Source organism: Piliocolobus tephrosceles, chromosome 3, assembly GCF_002776525.5.
Source record: "Piliocolobus tephrosceles isolate RC106 chromosome 3, ASM277652v3, whole genome shotgun sequence".
NCBI classification, from domain to species: domain Eukaryota; kingdom Metazoa; phylum Chordata; class Mammalia; order Primates; family Cercopithecidae; genus Piliocolobus; species Piliocolobus tephrosceles.
Genome location: NC_045436.1, coordinates 7,092,845 through 7,112,419, shown reverse-complemented (window position 1 = coordinate 7,112,419; position 19,575 = coordinate 7,092,845). Strand labels below are relative to the sequence as shown.

General features: G+C 38.4%; 1 protein-coding gene across 2 annotated transcripts in view; it reads left to right on the top strand.

Annotated features, from left to right (window-relative positions):
* The window catches only part of TENM3 (teneurin transmembrane protein 3), a 470,182-nt gene that overhangs the window by 338,700 nt on the left and 111,907 nt on the right, over window positions 1-19,575 (top strand). For both annotated transcript variants that reach the window (XM_023221030.1, XM_031935298.1), the window contains exons 6-10: window positions 6,759-6,973; window positions 13,724-13,934; window positions 14,304-14,405; window positions 14,596-14,790; window positions 15,862-16,062. In XM_023221030.1, coding sequence (XP_023076798.1) covers window positions 6,759-6,973; window positions 13,724-13,934; window positions 14,304-14,405; window positions 14,596-14,790; window positions 15,862-16,062 — 924 coding nt within the window. The remainder of the gene's footprint in view (window positions 1-6,758; window positions 6,974-13,723; window positions 13,935-14,303; window positions 14,406-14,595; window positions 14,791-15,861; window positions 16,063-19,575) is intronic.

Here is a 19,575-nt window from a genome sequence, read left to right as displayed (position 1 = left end):
GGGAAGAGGTCAAAAGACTAGCATTAACTAGAGTTTGGAACTTGATTCCAACCTTCATAGATGACTTTGAGGGTTCACACTTCAATGGCGGAAGTAACTGCACATCTGATGGAAATAGCAAGAAAACTAGAATTAAAAGTAGAACCTGAAGATGTGACTGAATTGCTGCAATCTCATCCTGAAACCTTTTTTTTTTTTTTTTTTTTTTTTTTTGAGACAGAGTCTCGTTCTGTCGCCCACGCTGGAGTGCAGTGGCTGGATCTCAGCTCACTGCAAGCTCCGCCTCCCGGGTTCCCACCATTCTCCTGCCTCAGCCTCCCTAGTAGCTGGGACTACAGGCGCCTGCCACCTCGCCCAGCAATTTTTTTGTATTTTTTAGTAGAGACGGGGTTTCACTGGTTTAGCCAGGATGGTCTCGATCTCCTGACCTTGTGATCCGCCCGTCTCGGCCTCCCAAAGTGCTGGGATTACAGGCTTGAGCCACTGCATCCGGCAATCATCATGAAACTTTAATGGATGAGGAGTTGCTTCTTGTGGATGAGCAAAGAAAGTGGGTATTTGAGATGGAATTTACTGGTGGTGAAGAAGCTGTGAACATTGTTGAAATAACAACAAAGGATTTAGAATATCATAAACTTAGTTGATAAAGCAGTGGCAGGGTTTGAGAGGGTTGACTCCAATTCTGAAAAATGTTCTACTGTGAGTAAAACGATATCAAATAGCATCACATCCTTCAGAGAAACCTTTCATGGAAAGAGTCAATGTGACAAACTTATTTATTGTCTTATGTTAAGAAATCGCCACAGACACTCCAACCTTCAGCAACCACTATCTTGATCAATCAGCTGCTACCTACACTGAGGCAAGATCCTCCATCAGCAAAAAGATTATGACTTGATCAGAGGATCGTTAGCATTTTTTTAGCAATAAAATATTTTTAAATTAAGGTTATACATTGGTTTGTAGAAACCTATTGGCTGGGCACAGTGGCTCATGCCTGTAATCCCAGCACTTTGGGGGGCCAAGGCTGGTGGATCGCTTGAGTCCAAGAGTTTTAGACCAGCCTAGACAACATGTTGAAACCCTGTCTTTACAAAAAACACCAAAAAATTAGCCAGACTTAGTGGTGTGCACCTGTAGTCCCAGGCACTTGAGAAGCTGGGGTAGGATGATCACCTGAGCCCAGGGAGATTGAGGCTGCAGTGAGCTGAGATTGGGCCACTGCACTCCAGCCTGGGTGACAACTTTTGAGACCCTGTCTCAAAAAAAAAGGAAATAATGCTATTGCACACTTAATAGACTGCAGTACAGTGTAAACATAACTTTTATATGCACTGGTAAACCAAAAAATATGTGTACCTCACTTTATTGTGACACCTGCTTTATTGTGGTGGTCTGGAACAAAACGTGCAATATGTATGCCTGTATATGCTGTAAATATATCTATTTCATTAGCTCATCTAATTTATGGGAAATATCCACCATATAATTTACCTGTCGGAGTCAGTACTTACTAAAACCAAATTTACCATTTTTTTGTTTTGTTTTGTTTTGTTTTGAGACAGAGTCTTGCTGTGTCACCCAGGCTAGAGTGCAGTGGCATGATCTCAGCTCACTGCAACCTCTACCTCCCGGGTTCAAGTGATTCTCCTGCCTCAGCCTCCCAAGTAGCTGGGATTACAGGTGCCCGCCACTACACCCAGCTAATTTTTGTATTTTTAGTAGAGATGGGATTTCACCATCTTAGCCAGGCTGGTTTCAAGCTCCTCACCTCAGGATCCACCTGCCTCATTCTCCCAAAGTGCTGGGATTACAGGCATGAGCCACCATGCCTGGCCCAAATTTACCTTTTGTCAGAAAAAGTCTGACTTATTTTTTCAGTTCAAATAAATTAATCTACATTTTGTTAGAACCTCTCAGTTCTGAATCCCTGCTCTAGGTAGATAGGTAGCAAGATAAAGCACAAATCCTTGTCCTTACCTTGACAGCTGGAATAAATAAAGCATCATTACATTTCATGTTTCTTACCTTATTGCTGTGTTCTTGGTAGTCATGCAAGTCTTCTGCAGTTGAAAAGCATTCTTTGACAGTGGTTGGGGTGGGTGATAAGTTCATTAAAAAGGTAATCTCTCTTTCTTGATACATTTGACTTCAAAGCATGCCAGTAGTCCGAAATAACCCATTTTAAACTCCACATTTTGCCCTTAGTGGAACTATGTTAAGCAGGGAAGGTCACTGAAGCCCTACCTTGGGTTTATGGTGTCTTAAATAAAAGAAGCTTCACCAACCAAAATACTTTTAATTTTGCCTTTTTCTGGCATACTGGAAGTTTTATGCTGCAGGACAATGAGTCATGGTAGTATTTTGGGTGTGTAAGACGCATACCTTTCTTTTGTAAAGAAAGTCAACACGTGGATGTTATTGAGGTTCTATTAATAGAAATTAATTTCCTACCCCGTTCCTTATTGAAAAGTTTTAATGTTTCCTAGGGATATGGCTATCCTTGTTTAAAGACCCCTGGACTAGATGACTTCACGGGTACTAGAACTCGAAGATTCTGTGGTGTTATGATTAATTAGGGTTTTTTGCATTATGGGAGGAAAAAATCCTCACAACTACTATCCCATTCAAGCACACTCTACCAGTCTTGGTTCTTCTGTTTTACAAATGAAGAACCCTCTTTTTCTGGAAAAGAACCACCTGTTAAATTAGCTATGTATGGGACTAATAGGATAAATAGATATGCTTCCCAACACAACAATGTATTCACATATCATTTCTGTGAGAAAGATTTTAACCCCTCAAAATTAATTTTGGAGAAAGCAACTGGCTTATTAAATGGCTTTGAGATAGTGAAACCTGAAACCCTAGAAATCAGAACTTGGTTACCATTACCACAGCTAATGCTCTTGGGTAAACATCATGTTTTGGAAAAAAAAATGCTGAAATTAGCACCAGTTATGAATTTATGCTTCCCAGTTTCAAAGCACGGGTATGCTATTAAAACTCAGAAAACCATTAATAGCAGCAATAGGGTCAACCCAAGAGAGTAGATGAAATTACATTACATATGCTTCAGATAGTAGATCGAACTTATTAATGAAAATCAAGTATAATAGCCTTAGAAATGTATATACTTGATGGATGAGTCTAAATATAAACTATATTCATATTAAAATATGATATGGATACTAACATCTTAGAGGGGAAGAGAATAGCTACTCTACTCAGTACTTTAAAATTAGTTTCATGTAGAAGTCAACCAAAAGACAAAAGCTTATGAGGAACTTATGAATTATAACATAAAGAATGTTATGTTATAGTATCCATAAATTTTATACTGATAAAATTTATAAAAATAAGTATAAACTTTATATCCTGAAATTGTATTCTCTAGGGTGCTTCAGTGACTTAATATATCTGATTGTATATGAACTAGACAAATAAATTTAAAACTTAGTAATTTAAAATAATATTTTTGTTTTAATAAAAAGCAAAGATTTTATTGAGGATTATACACAACGGATGGTTTTGGAATTCTGCAGACCTTGATTTCAGTCTTGACTCCATCGGTTGCTTTAGCCACATCATTTACTTCTCTGAGCCTTAGTTTCCTCATCTCAAAATGATAACAACCTCATAGGTGAAACTACCTGTCATATTGTAGGTTCTCAGTAAAGATTAGTTCCATTTCTGTCTCCCCTAAACCTTCTCAATAAAAGGTCCTTGATGACAAATATAGGTTCCTTTGCAGAAGCTTCCTAAGTGAAAAGTAGAAATTGGTCTCAGATAATTAAAAATTTCTGAGTAAAGCAAGATAGATATCTATTTCGATAGAAAGCAAGATAATCTCTGGGTAGTAGCATTATATTTTTTTTCTCTTTTTATTTAACTATATGTTCTAATTTTGTTGAAATAAACAAGTATTACTATTGTAAAATAAATACTGTGAATCCTATGAATGATCTACAGTTTATAATCCAAGAGTTGATGTGTGGAAAAATTATAGTGATTACTATAACTCAATTTGGAAATTTTATTCCTTAGATCATTTTGTATTACTGAATTGGTTTAAGAAAAATAGACCTGATAGCTACCATGATTGTCAACACTGAGAAAGAAGAGAGGAAGTGAGATTATAAATAATGCCTTTTTATTGAGTTTTCTTGTACAACCCTCTTCTGCCTCATACCTGGGTTATTGCAGCTGTGTCCTCACTCATCTGTTCATTTCCAGGCTTCCCACAGTTACTGCACGGTAATGCTCTTGAAACAGTGATTTCATTTCACCTTTAGCCTGCTCAGAACCTTTAATGGGTCTCCATTTAGCTATAGCGGTCCTTCACCACTGATGGTACGTGTGTCGTGTAGGATGCAGTAGTCCAGGTGGAAAGCAATTCTAACATTTACTAGTGATGTACTACTCCCTCAAACCTCACATTTATCTGTAAGTGTGAATTTTTTGTGAATTGCTTCAGATCCTATCGGCCATAAACTGGATCTGTGATTGCAGGTCATGTTCCTTAGTAATCTTCAGTTCTGTTTCTCTTGATTATACACACACACCCCACCACCACACAAGAATAAGTGTGTTTGAGGCATCGAAATGCAATTTACCCATAAGCAGTCTTCAAGTATCTATTTTAAAAGCGTACCATAAATGACATGCACAGTAACAGAATGCTAGTAAATATATACATCTTCAGGGAGAAGAGTGTAATGACACTCTTGATAGAGTGAAAATACAAAAAAATCACTAGCATAAAGTATAAAGACAATATTCTTTAACCTGGTATTCAAGGCCCTCCACAAACAGATGTCATTTCCCTTCCCAACCTTATCTCACATCCCTCCCATGACAAACCCATTCAGACCTCCTGAGAGCCAGACACTGCAGCTTGTGTTTGATGCCCCAAACCTCGTGGAATCCTTATAACAGTGCAATGATGACATTACTCTCCCCATTTTCTAGATGACGTTTAGTATCTTTCTTAAGGCCACACAGCTAATTGTTGGCAAAGCCAGGCTTCAAGAAACCCAGATTTGTCTGACTCCAAAACGAGTTTTCTTTATCTTATCTTCTGGCCAGATGGATTTCTCTGCTGAGCACCAACCTAACACCTCTCAAGTTCCACTTGCATGCTTGTGATGGCGATGTTTATCCCAACTCAGAAACCTTATCCTATCTGTTCCTCAATGTTTACTGCCAAACTTAACTCCTGTGAAATCTCTCAGCCTCCAGCCTGTAGTGATAGTGCATTTCTCTGACCCTTACTCAGGGTCATACTGCTTTAGGGTCTCACTTAATTTATCAGTTTGTGGGTGTTGTCTCCCCAACCAGGTAATTACTGCTTGATGGCATAAGCTTTGTAAGTCAGATCAGATAATCTGTAAGATTCTACTCTTTGGTTTATGTTTCTTTTTTTAAGTCACCTACAGTGCTGCCACTAGCAGATACTCAGTAAAAATGAAGTCATTGTTAAAGTAATAATTCTTCACAGAGAGTTAGAAGACTGTCTCCCTTATCACTAAGATAAGATAGCTTACAGCTCTCAGACTTAAAATTACATCCTCTACGTTTTGAATTAACAGTTTAATGTTTAAAAAAAAAAAAAAGACAAAGTTGATAGTAAGTCAACTTTGTTATCACTTTTTTTTTTAAGAGACGGGGGTCTCACTATGTTGCCCAGGCTGGACTTTAACTCCTGAGCTCAAGTGATCCTCCCCCATCACCCTCCTGTTGTTATCACTGTAAAAGGGCTGAATTGATAGAAGATAATTTGCCCAGTTTCATTCTGTGCCTCAGCCTCCTGGACCCGTCTGCATAAAAGACAGTGTGGTTATATTTCCACTTATGGAAAATTGCAGACATTCTACCATGACCCCCATCAGAGCAACTGAGAAAGAACCTTGGCAAAGAGGGAAAAGGGGAACATCATACCAAAAAGAGGAGTCTTGGATCTGTTCTCTAGAAGGAGGCCATGCAGGAAGAGATGAGATGCTGTCTCTTACCAGGTGGCAGGGATCCAGGGAGCAAAGAGGTTTTGTTCCTATGGATCAAAGATCAGTGTGGTCAGAAGTAACACAGCATGTCCACTGAGACTACAAGTGAGTTTGAAATGAGGGTCAAAAGAGAGAGGAACAGCCGTCACCAAAAGCTATGTGAGCACTTCAGCTGACCGCTCCTTCCTTTCCCCTCACAACGCCCCAAGTACCCCTTCTCTACCTCTCTGCTAGCATCTGGTGATTTTCATTCATCCTAGTATGTCGTTTAGATAGAACTACATGAATCTGAGCCATTGATTGGTTTTATTGTTTGCTTAAGGATTGATTTAGAAATCTCCATAATCCATTCTGCCTTAATTTACACTTTGAAGTGTTATAATATGTTTAGAATGACTGATAAGTACCAGACCTAATCTCTCCCAAGAAATAACAAGACACATAATTTGTAAGATAATTACGTTTCAAGTGAACAGAAAGACTGTAGGTGTGAAAACAGCTTTAGTCATAGGCATACCTTGGGGGAAGTCAAAGGGATTTTAACTTAAATATCTTAGGAGCCAAATCAGAATTAGTAAAACACCAATATCTAGCAACGGAAGCTTTTAAAGTGCAAATTTTATGAGAGTACTTTATCAGAAGATGAAATGGCTTGAGCATTTAGTAAAAATAACTTTTTCAAAAAGTTTAAAAACCTTTTTTGTTCTGTTTTTTAAAAATTGTTTTGTTCTTCATCAATGCATCTCTTACATTCAGGAAAATTAGGTGGATTTACGCAAGAAAATAATACCATAGATTCCGGAGAACTTGATATTGGCCGAAGAGCAATTCAAGAGGTTCCTCCCGGGATCTTCTGGAGATCACAGCTCTTCATTGATCAGCCACAGTTTCTTAAATTCAATATCTCTCTTCAGAAGGATGCGTTGATAGGAGTCTATGGCCGAAAAGGCTTACCACCTTCCCATACTCAGGTAAGACTAGGCTTTCTCATCAATGAAATAAAAACTGCTGCTTGCATTTTTTGAAATGATTATCTTTCTTAAGCTCAGCTGTTTGGTTAACTGTTTGGAATTGACTTCCTACAGTAGAAAGAATTTTGAATGTAGGTTACTTGTTCTGAGGTTTTTGAATCAGTAGTGGGAAGAACAATATTTTCTTCCTGATTTGACTGTTTAAAATATACTGAATTTTGTGAGCAACTTAATGAATATTGAGCATCATCTGAGCACCCAGTAAAACACCATGGATTTTCCAAGTGTTTTACAAAGATTCTATGATAATTTCAGATGATCTTATTCCTTTCATGTAATAGATGCATAACATATTCATCTCAAACACGTATTCATTCTGTTCAAAATGTGTTTTTTTAGTTTATGCCAGATTTACTCTTAGTAGAGAAATTACGGGAACGTCAACATAAATATGATGACATGAGCTTTATCAACTCAAGCACGGTTCCTCATCTAAAATGATGAACGCTGAGATAAAGAGGCAAGAGAGCTTTCAGAGATGAACCGAGTATGATCCGTGTGGTACGCAAAACAATTCAGATATCCTTAATATCAAAGAACTTTAAAGTCATTTCCCTTGCATAAAAATCCCCTCACAACAGCAATCACAGATGGAGAACTACTGTCAATTCCACAGCCTTTGTCATAATCTAATACGGTACTGGGTCATAGTATGTAAATTGGAAATTGTCACTTAATATAGGTTCTGTCATGTCTAAGAGAAGTTTTTTAAATTACCTACCATAAAATTGGAACTGAGACTTTCCCCCTGATCAACTATTATGTTAGCAAATAGAAGAATATCAAACATGTAATAGTTGATTAATTAAAATTGACAGTTGGATGAGCCTAAAGTTATATTCGATCATCAATTCATTTGCCCAGAGGATTTCATGCTGATTTAGTGTGATTTATAAAATAAGGAATGGAAAGTTTTCATGTATGCTTTATATCATATAATTTTGTGAGAAATACTTCTTCTATAACCTAGGAACATAAATTATGAAGAAAAGTTATCACATATTAATAAAGAAATTATATCTTTAAAGAAAGATGAGTAAGAAGATTTCAACATGCTTTTTCTAATGCAATTGTGGATTTAGTTCATATACATATATGAATTTTTATGGCAGTGAAATTTCTGAATATCAGGCTTTTAGTGTATTCATTTTTCCTATTTAATATTTTTAATATCTATATTATTAAAGTAAATTCGATCCTTATGCATTGTATACTTCTTATAATGTACTAATGCCCAATTTTAAATTTTGTATTTTTGTTTGTTTGTTGGGGTTTTGGTTTTTGTGTGTTTTGTTTTTTGTTTGAGACAGGGTCTCACTGCATCTTCCAGACTGGAGTGCAGTGGTCCAGTCTCACCTCACTGCAGCCTCAAAACCTTGGCTCAGGTGATCCTTCCACCTCAGCCTCCTGGGTAGCTGGGACTACAGATGCGTGTCACTGCACCCGGCTAATTTTTGTATTTTTTTGTAGAGATGTGGTTTCACCACGTTGCCCAGGCTGGTCTTGAACTCCTGGGCTCAAGCAGTCCGCCCACCTCAGCTTCCCAAAGGACTGGAATTACAGGCAGGAGCCACCGCATCTGGACTATTTTATTTTATTTTTATTTTATTGTTTGAGGTGGAGTTTTGCTCTTGTTGCCCAGGCTGGAGTGCAATGGCTTTCGGCTCACCGCAGCCTCCGCCTCCCAGGTTCAAGTGATTCTCCAGCCTCAGCCTCCCTAGTAGCTGGGATGCACCACCACGCCCAGCTAATTTTGTATTTTTAGTAGAGATGGGGTTTTTCCATGTTGGTCAGGCTGATCCCGGACTCCCAGCCTCAGGTGATCTGCCCTCCTCGGCCTCCCAAAGTGTTGGGATTACAGGCATGAGCCACCGTGCCCAGCCAGTCTGGACCATTTTAAATTTTAGATTTGACTCCAGTTCATCTTATAGGTGACACTGACTAGGATACAATAACCAGGTTTTCTTAAGGCCAGCACAGTGGGTCACGCCTGTAGTCCCAGCACTGGGAGGCCAAGGTAGGTGGATCACTTAAGGTCAGGAGTTCGAGACCAGCCTGACCAACATGTGAAACCCCGTCTCTACTAAAAATACAAAACTAGCCGAACATAGTGATGCACACCTGTAATCCCAGCTACTCAGGAGGCTGAGGCAGGAGAATCGCTTGAACCCTGGAGGCGGAGGTTGCAGTGAGCGAGAGATCGTGACATTGCACTCCAGCCTGGATGACAAGAGCAAAACTCTGTCTAGGAAAAAAAAAAAAAAAAAAAAAAATTTCTTAAATGAAAGTCCTCTGTAACTTCAATTATAGTAGACAGATTGGATTTATAGCAATTGTCCAGTGAAATATGAAAAACTATTTTCTCATTGAAACCACATATGTGATTATTTTGTATATAATTCAAAAAATGTACCTCTAAGCCGAGCACAATAGTGAACATGTAACTTATAAATTCCAGAAAATAATTTCAGATAAGAATTTCCTATTGTTTTGTGTACTTGAAAGGTTTATTTAAAGATTTAGTTGACTCTGCAAGTTGTATATAACATTTAAGATTAGAGAAATAAAAGATGCAGTTTCAGGTTTTCTCATAATCCTTCTAGTGTTTAAACATCATACGTGTGATACCCACTTTTCTTTTCTACCACAGGGTATGTGTTTAAGTAGGTTATGCATTTTCTTAAGCATCATGGTTATTATAGTTTCTTCCTGTGGTTTATTCAATATCAGCAGAGCAAACAACTGTTTCTGAGTTCAGTGTTTAAACGTGAAATATTCTATAAAGCAGCCCAAATTGAATATTTCTCTGTTTCTGGGGAACATTAAATAAATCAACCTGAAATAATTAAAATTGGCCAGCCATTCAGAATGGTTGCTTGAGCTGTCACAGTCTTTGTGACCCTTTTTAAAACTGCCCGTTTGGTTGTTGCCAAGGAATCAGTGGGCTGTCTTCTCCCTGATGCCAGTTCATTCTCTTGGTCAGTTAGTGGCCTAAGGAGGCGATGCAGAGCCTTATGGTTAAGTGTACTGTAGCATTTGAGTGCATTCACATGAAGGCTCTTGTCGAATGGGAGTTGGAAGCCTAGTTCTAAGCATACCCTTTACCACCTTTTCACTTGGTGACCTTGCAGCATCCCTTCTCTGAGCCTTAGTGTCCATTGGTAAAATGATAGAGTTGGACCAGATGATGTGTAAAATCTCTTTATTCTCTATATTCCAATTACAGCAAGACTGTGCCACTACCAAAGAGTTGATGTCAGGACACAGTTAAGTATTCATAGATTCCGAGAACTCATCGTTTTAGTAACAGAATTGAATTAAACCTCTAATCTAACTGTTCAGAAGTGAACCACCAAGATACCTGAAACAAAATCTATTTGTTTTTAAATGGTCTATCAGGTAACCAGCATAAATACAACAAACATGGGCAAACTTTTCTTCTACTGATTTTCCAAAAGACCTTGTTAATACATTGTAGTTTAAACCAACTTTAGATGAGGATTTTTAAAGTGGGTATATTTGTTAATATTAAATCATAAGAAAATGACCTTTAAACAGAGCTTACACACTAGAATTGTCTCACTTTATATGAAACCTTTATCAAGTATAAGCTTTGTCTCATGATGGCTCCCCGGAGTAGTGCAATTGAAGAGTTAGCGCCAAGAATTTCTTCCTAAAAAGAGTATAAAGTCCTAAGACTCCTTTTCTCCCCCAAAATATATCTGTGCCTCCATCTTAGAAGTATTACAGAGCAAAACTCACATTTGCCCTTAAGTGACCACTTTATGCCCTAAGAACGAAGATTGTTAAGTATTTTCATTCCTTGTAATTTGGTAATTTTTTGGCACAGATGGTTTTAGTGTTAACGTAGGGAATGTTTCTTTAGGTATTTGAATCACTCTCCTGAAATCATGTGTGAAACACTTCTGCAGAAGAGCCTAGAACTGGGTAGATACTCAAAACCTGTCAGCTCCTCCTCGTCACCATCACGTTCACTACCCTGGCCTTATTTTATTGTTCACAGTGTGATGCAAATGGTTACTTCCATGATAAAGGTGATGGTTGTGCTTTTGCCTTCAAAGACCAGCTAAAACTCCGAATTTCTCCCTTTGACTGTTTTAGTTACTGTGTTTAATGTTAGGGAAGAAAAATGTTTATATGCTTGGGTCATAAAAAGAAATTTTTTCTTGTCCCTTTGCCATGCAAATGTGTTGTAAATATTTAAACCTGATGAGGAAATGAATGGCTTATTTGAGACAGAGTCACCTTTCAAAACTGCCAAATTAGTTTTCCTCTAATAATTCTAGAATAGAATTCCAGTCAAATTTTTGTAGGGCAGGTATCCACACCAGTCATTCTTTTTATCCTTATAAGGTATAAATGAAAAGAAACGTTTTTGACTGCTGATCATGTTATACTATTTTTATATATTTCTCACAGCTGAATTCTCTTCTAATGAAACTACCCAAAAAAACAAAAAAAGGTTTTACTTATAAATAACAATTTTAATAAGTCAGAAGCTGAATTAAATTCTAAATTCTCTCCAATATTAACAGCAGAGGTCTATGATCAGTAAAATGGCAATCTATTTAACTGTGATTCTCAGTATTTCCAACAACTGATTTTATTCCAGCTTGATTGAATTAAGAGATTCATATAATAATCTTTTTCTTAAATAGGCCTCTGATGAAATTCCATCTAAGAAATCTATCAGAAAGTAGAATATTTATGATTTATATATGTGGTATTATAGTAATTATTATTTATATATTGTACTGTGGCATATGTTTCACCATAAACACACCTCAGGAATAGAATGAAACTAAGTAACAGTCTGTAGACACTGAATCACTCTAGTTTTAACAATTGTTATCTAAAAAATTTCTTGAAACTATATTGGAAAGTCTTTTCAGCATCTTTCAAATTCCTTGTATTATTTCTACTTACAAAATTTTACCCCACTGTATAACTCTCCAGTTTAAATTGTTTAAACTCTCCAGTCACCAATGTTCATGTCTAATTTTACTGAAACAAAACTTAGGTTTAATGATGACACATTCATAAGAATAGTCAGGCACATTTCCTATTATTGCCATCCCTTCAGAACCCCTCCATTAACTGTTTAGATCAAAGATGTAAAGGCATCTTATTACACGTCTTTAACAATAACTAAGTGAAGGCCGTGGCATTCTCCATCGTGCTTGAGATGGTCACATCAGGGTCACAGGAGAGGTGGAGTAGGGTGGGAGGGATGACCCCACTTGGAACGAAGTGCTCTTGAGTTCACACGCCAACCCCACCATTACCAGATGGCTGAGAGCCTGCTGCAGCTCCTCGAGATTCAGATTCCTCCATCTGTAAAGTGCTAATGGTAAAGCCTTCTTACGAGGGTTCCTGTGAGGAACCGGCTCAGAGTAAGGATTCAACAGTAGTTGTTGCTACATGAATGTTAAGTCAGAGAAGACCATTAAGGGTTATCTTGTGGTCTAACTAAAACAAGGTTGCTGGCGACATGGATGGAACTGGAGATCATTGCGTGAAGTGAAATAAGCCAGGTATAGAAAGTCAAATACCACATATTCTGGCTTATGTATGGGAGCTAAAAAAGTGAATGAGTAGAAAGAGGAGAGTGATGATTCTCAGCAAACTAACACAAGAACAGAAAACCAAACACTGCATGTTCTCACTCATAAGTGGGAGTTGAACGATGAGAACACATGGACACAGGGAGGGGAACATCACACACCAAGGCCTCTCAGGGGGTCAGGGGCTAGGGGAGGGATAGCATTAGGAGAAATACCTAATGTAGATGACGGGTTGATGGGTGCAGCCAACCACCATGGCACGTGCATACCTATGTAACAAGCCAGCACATTCTGCACATGTATCCCAGAACTGAAAGTATAATAAAATAAAATTTAAAAAAAAGAAAGAGTAGGCCGGGTGCGGTGGCTCAAGCCTGTAATCCCAGCACTTTGGGAGGCCGAGACGGGCAGATCATGAGGTCAGGAGATCGAGACCATCCTGGCTAATACGGTGAAACCCCGTCTCTACTAAAAAATACAAAAAACTAGCCGGGCGAGGTGGCGGGCGCCTGTAGTCCCAGCTACTCGGGAGGCTGAGGCAGGAGAATGGCGGGAACCCGGGAGGCGGAGCTTGCAGTGAGCTGAGATCCGGCCACTGCACTCCAGCCTGGGCGACAGAGCGAGACTCCGTCTCAAAAAAAAAAAAAAAAAAAAAAGAAAGAGTAGAATGATGGATACCAGAGGCTGGGAGGGCACTCAAAATATGTATGACTATTATATATCAATTACGAAATTAATGCATTAAACGTAAGCCTGCTGGATTGGAAATGTCAGTTCATGTAGATTTTATATTTGTACCCCCAGACTGCCTAAACTCATCAGACTTTGATCAGTCAGTAGAATTAAATAAATTTGGAAACCATATTGCCCAGTAAGGGGAAAAAAAATGGTCCCTGATGATTGGATCGGGCTCTATGTGGCAGGTAGTTTGCATCGTCCTTGTAAACGGTATGCATAGGAGACTTCTCCCATTTGGACCTGGCAGTCGGGAACTTCTTTCTAACACTGTATTTGTTAGAGCAAAGGAAGACAGCTTGAAGAACAAAAAGACAGAGAAGCAGCCACCCTTTATGTGTCTGACTGTTCTTCCTCGTCCTCCCCCCAGTATGACTTTGTGGAGCTCCTGGATGGCAGCAGGCTGATTGCCAGAGAGCAGCGGAGCCTGCTTGAGACGGAGAGAGCCGGGCGGCAGGCGAGATCCGTCAGCCTTCATGAGGCTGGCTTTATCCAGTACTTGGATTCCGGAATCTGGCATCTGGCTTTTTATAATGACGGGAAAAATGCAGAGCAAGTGTCTTTTAATACCATTGTTATAGGTAAGAATAATCTTCAAAGCCCCCTTTTCCAGGCTACAGCCTAAACGCCTTGTTTAATAGAAACTAAATTATCTGTACCAATTTGGGGTAATTCCTAGGGTGTTAAAGCCCAGGTAGAACATGAGAATTATCTTTGAACCGTTTATTTGTGAACATGTAACAGACTATGAAGCACTGGGAGAAAATATTATCCAGAATTACCTTGGGAGAGGAGAATACATCATGAAACACTTTGAAAATCTGCATTTGAAGTGACAGTGCTTTGCTTTACTCCTCAAATTATCTAGCATAAAAGAAGATCAAAGTGACACCATTTATCTTTTGCAAGAGGCAGGCTATACAAGTGTTCCTTCTTTCTCTTTTCTTCAGAGTCTGTGGTGGAATGTCCCCGAAATTGCCATGGAAATGGAGAGTGCGTTTCTGGAACTTGCCATTGTTTTCCAGGATTTCTGGGTCCGGATTGTTCAAGAGGTATGCAAGTTAGATTCTTTTCTTAAGCCGATATAAATAAGCTGTAGAAACACAAGTAATTCCAAAAACTACCGAGACAGGAAAGAAAGGGGGGAAACCTGGCAAATTGCTTGTTCAGCGATGTGTCTTTTCTTTCGGAAGCTCGGTGGAAAATGTGGCTGTAATTCTTCTGTCGTGTCTTGTTTCACAGCGGCCTGTCCAGTGTTATGTAGTGGCAACGGGCAGTACTCCAAGGGCCGCTGCCTGTGTTTCAGCGGCTGGAAGGGTACGGAGTGTGATGTGCCGGCTACCCAGTGTATTGACCCACAGTGTGGGGGTCGTGGGATTTGTATCATGGGCTCTTGTGCCTGCAACTCGGGATACAAAGGAGAAAATTGTGAAGAAGGTAAACATGTCAATATTTGCAGAAGTCTGTTGTTGTCTTCATAAAGAAACAGATTATATCTGTAATCTTTAGTTTGGCAAATCTCTTTTGTAGGCTTCCTGTTGAAAGCAATTTTGAAAAATCCATATTTATGAATGTGTTGTCTTATTAACATTTTAACTAATAAAAAGAACAAACACCAAAGGGCCTCTTTGCTCTTTTTCAGCAGTGTGAATCATTCCTTTTTTTCACTCTGAGAAAGCAAGCAAACCTCGTACCTTGAAACTAACAGCAGACTGTTGGATTTTATTTTTCTTTTTATAGTTTTTTACATTGATGCCAGCTTCTAAATCTAGCATTTCGACTTCTCTAGAAAGACAGAATAGTACACAAAATATGCTACTGAAAAGAAGTGTGACATCATGGATTTGTTCCATAGCTGTGTACATGTCATGATGAGAGTCAAGATACCATATTGTAAAGTGCAGGTGAATTGTTTTTTCAGAAAGCAAAAAAGCACCATTTCCGTTCTTCAATCAAATTGATTTTATTGATCTGCACACACAAAGTAATGCAATTAAGTCTCTGGAATTAAATTTTCAGGCCATTGACCCTACAAGTGTAAAGTTTTATTGAGTCAAATTGCTAAATTAAATCTCGTCATCTAAAGCACATTAAAGTGAATTAAGAAAGAGAGTATGCAACTCATTTATTTCTCAAACAGTGTGAGGATCCCATACAGCTGTCAGTACTCAGTGGTCACAGATTTTGTTATAGAGAAGGCAATGCTTATTACTCTGTGATTAGGCAGAACAGAGAGCAATAGTCTGAAACCTCAAGAGTCTGTGTGTGTAATTCAGGAAAATTACTAATCCTTGCAAGAGTCTCAATTACCTAAATGGCACTAGCCTGGTTCTTAATGCTTTATTGTATTATAATTCTTTGCATTTTCAGAAACAGGTTCTTGGAAATGGTAGATAAATATTTGATTATCCAAAGTGTTCATATAAATGAGATTAGGATTTAATTCTTTTTCTGCATGCATTATGGTATCTTCTGGATTTAATAAAATTGTTCTTTTCTTTACACCAGCTGACTGTCTAGACCCTGGGTGTTCTAATCATGGTGTGTGTATCCATGGGGAATGTCATTGCAGTCCAGGATGGGGAGGTAGCAATTGTGAAATACTGAAGACTATGTGTCCAGATCAGTGCTCTGGTCACGGAACATACCTTCAAGAAAGTGGCTCCTGCACATGTGACCCTAATTGGACTGGCCCAGACTGCTCAAATGGTGAGGTTAATAAATGCAGTACAATCAAGTTGCTTCATACTATTTAGCTAAAAATGATATTTTAATTTTTAAAAGCCTCTTTTTAAATGTAATACAAATTTTAGTAAAGTGATTCTTTGTGGAAATAAATATTAAAAGTAATGATATGTAGTTGCCTTATAAAATAGAAGGAACCATGCTTAGCCAATTTATCATTAAAATTTCCCCTTTAGTATTATGGGGAGGAGTAAGCTTTCATTTGCATAAGATACCATATCTTCTTAACTCTGAATTTATGGAACTACTAATCGAAACTAACCTCTCTAAAATATTAAGTATAGCTTGGGGATTTAAGCACATTATCTTATGAACAGAGAAGCCTCAATTTAAAAAAATCATTTGATAATATAAGGCTAAACATGATCACAGTAAAGAGTATGCATGTATAGATATTATGATATGTATAAATGGCTCAACACTGAGTTTTTAATCATAATAATATGGTTATAATAGAAATGGTACAAGGTGCCGGGCGCGGTGGCTCAAGCCTGTAATCCCAGCACTTTGGGAGGCCGAGACGGGAGGATCACGAGGTCAGGAGATCGAGACCATCCTGGCTAACACAGTGAAACCCCGTCTCTACCAAAAATACAAAAAACTAGCCGGGCGACGTGGCGGGCGCCTGTAGTCCCAGCTACTCCGGAGGCTGAGGCAGGAGAATGGCATATACCCGGGGGGCGGAGCTTGCAGTGAGCTGAGATCCGGCCATTGCACTCCAGCCTGGGAGACACAGCCAGACTCCGTCTCAAAAAAAAAAAAAAAAAGAAATGGTACAAGGTAATTTTATTCAGTCAGCCAAGTTGTTATTGAGTACTTACAATGTGTGTGGGATTGTGATAGGCCCCATAAGAATAAAAGACTAACGAATCATGTCTGCCCTCTAGAACAATGGCTTTCTAATTTTTTGACCTTGAACTATCACCTTAAATACATTTTTGCATTATGACCTAGTGTAAGTGTGCATGCACATCCTCACATAATTGAAATAAACATTCTACAAAGTGATACACGCTGTTTTTTTTCAAGCCTATTTTATTTTTTTTCAAATGTTGGTTGCAGGCCATGAGCTAATTCCATGACTCATAAGTTACAGTTTGAGAAGATGCCATTCTAGTGTGAAAGATTACAGTTTAATTAGGGAGATGAGATGAATACATATGAAATAATTCTAAATCAATATATTCTAGTTTGATATTATATTGAGTATTACATGGAATATTATGCTGAATTCAGTGGACATTCAGAGGAGTGATTCTAAATGAGTATTCGAAGTTTTCAAGGAGACTTGTATTAACATTCTCTATTTAATGATGATGGCAGTCTGGGTAAGGGTATAATTTTTGGCTAGGTGAACAGTATTAGAAAGTACTTAAGAGCATGGACTGTGAAATCAGATGAGTGGATTCACATCCAATCTGTACTCCTTAAGAGCTATGTGACCTTGGGCAAATTGCTCTATGCCTCAGTTTACTCATCTGTAAAATCATGGGACACTCTTCACAAAGATGCTGTGGGAATTACTTGGAATAATGTATATAACATACTTAATACAAAGCTTGGCTGATAATAAATTCTAAAGATCTCTTCCACCACCGTCACTGCCATAGAACATCCCTAATCTGAAATTCAGAATGCTCCAAAAATCAAACGTTTTTGAGCACCAACATGATGCTCAAAGGAAATGCTCATTGCAGCATTTCACATTTTGTATTTTCAGATTAGGGATGCTGCACTGGTATGTATTCTGCAAATATTATAACATCTGGAAAAGTTTAAAATCCAAATCACTTCTGGTTTCAAGCAATTTAAATAAAAGATTAGCAAAGATGAAATTGTGAGAAATACCGTTATATTCAAGGGACAGTGAAAAAGTATTTGGAGGCAAAAAATTGGATTGGGCCTAATTATGGGGAATATGGTTTAGAAATGATAGTTTCAGGCAATGGAGGATTTACCAATAGCAATAATATGCCCAGTAGGACAATGAGAGTATTGTTTTTGGAAAACTGTCCTGTAGGTAGTAAGTCAGAGAGCATGAATTGTGAGACTTTGGTGGTGAAGAGACAAGCTGGAGGACTTTCCCACAAGCGTGAGGTGATGAGAGCATGAATTCGTTTGGAGTCAGTAGAAATGAAAAAGATAAATCTGAGGGACATTTGAAAGGAAAAGCAGACAGGACCTGCTGAAAAAGACACAGTAGAGACACGTGTTGAGAAGAGCTGTAAAAATGAAGCAAGGATAATTGGTGCTAATGTTAATGTCCCTGAATGAAGCAAGAAAGTTGGGAAAGGGTGAGGCTGATTGAAGAGGCAGGACTTAGGGAAGCAATGGAAGAGAAGTGAGAAATAGAAAAGAGGATGAATTCTGTTTGGATACTCAAACTAAGGAAAACTACACAGTTCATCAAAAGAAGAGGAAAAATGAGGAAGAGAAGCAGGGAAGAGAGAAGTGGAGGAGGAAGAGGACGATTATACAGAAGGACAAGGAGAAGAAATGAGAAAGAAAATGAATTTTACTAGCAGTGTAGAGTGAATAAAAACATCCCACTTAGATTGAATGTAAGTCTTGGCTTCAGTGAAGGAGTCTATCTACTCTCCTGCCCCCTTCTCTAACCCTGTTTAACAGTAAGTGGCTGAGAACCAGAACTCAGACGCTGAGCTGCCTGGGTTCAAATTTTGGATGGCCGTTCACTAGCAATATGACGTTGGGCAAGTTATTTAATATCTCTGTGCCTCTGTTTCTTTGTATGTGAAATGGAGATAATTACAGGACTACTTCATACAGTTGAGGTAAAGCTGAAATGAGTTAGTACGTGAAAAACACGTAGAATAGCACCTTACACAGTACGTGCTCAGTAAGTATTAACCACTAATAGACGTAGTAGAGGGTGGTGATAGTAGTCACTATGGTGGAAGTATTCTAAAGGCTAATCGTAGTTTGTCATACTTAATTTCTCATCAATTCAGAGGAGCTTCCACATTAAAGTAGTGATTGGACATGGTTCCCCAAATGTGAAATTTATGAAATGCAAATTGTTTCCTCTATTAGTACAATCAAATGGCATAAAACGACATGAAATATTGTGCTGAGAAGCTAATTCACATGTTTATTTTTAGCAAGAAGTAAAAAGGCTAGTAATTTTTACAAATTGCTGTTTCCTGGCCTTTCGAGAACCTTGGGTGACATCTCTGCTGCCCTCTGAGTCAGTATCAGCATGACAGATTTCTCTGCTACTCTTTACCTCCTACAAATTGAATCCTGGAAGCCCAGAATAACAAATGTTTCCTATCAGCTAATTGATAATATTCATGAAAATTTTCTGTTGAACTCATATACTACTGAGAGACAAGTTTTCATCCTTTCTCCTTCCCATTCTGATTTTTGTATGAGATGAGTTTTCTTCCTCCTTCCCTCCCTCTCTTATCTCTCCTTCCTTCCTTCCTTCCTTCCTTCCTTCCTTCCTTCCTTCCTTCC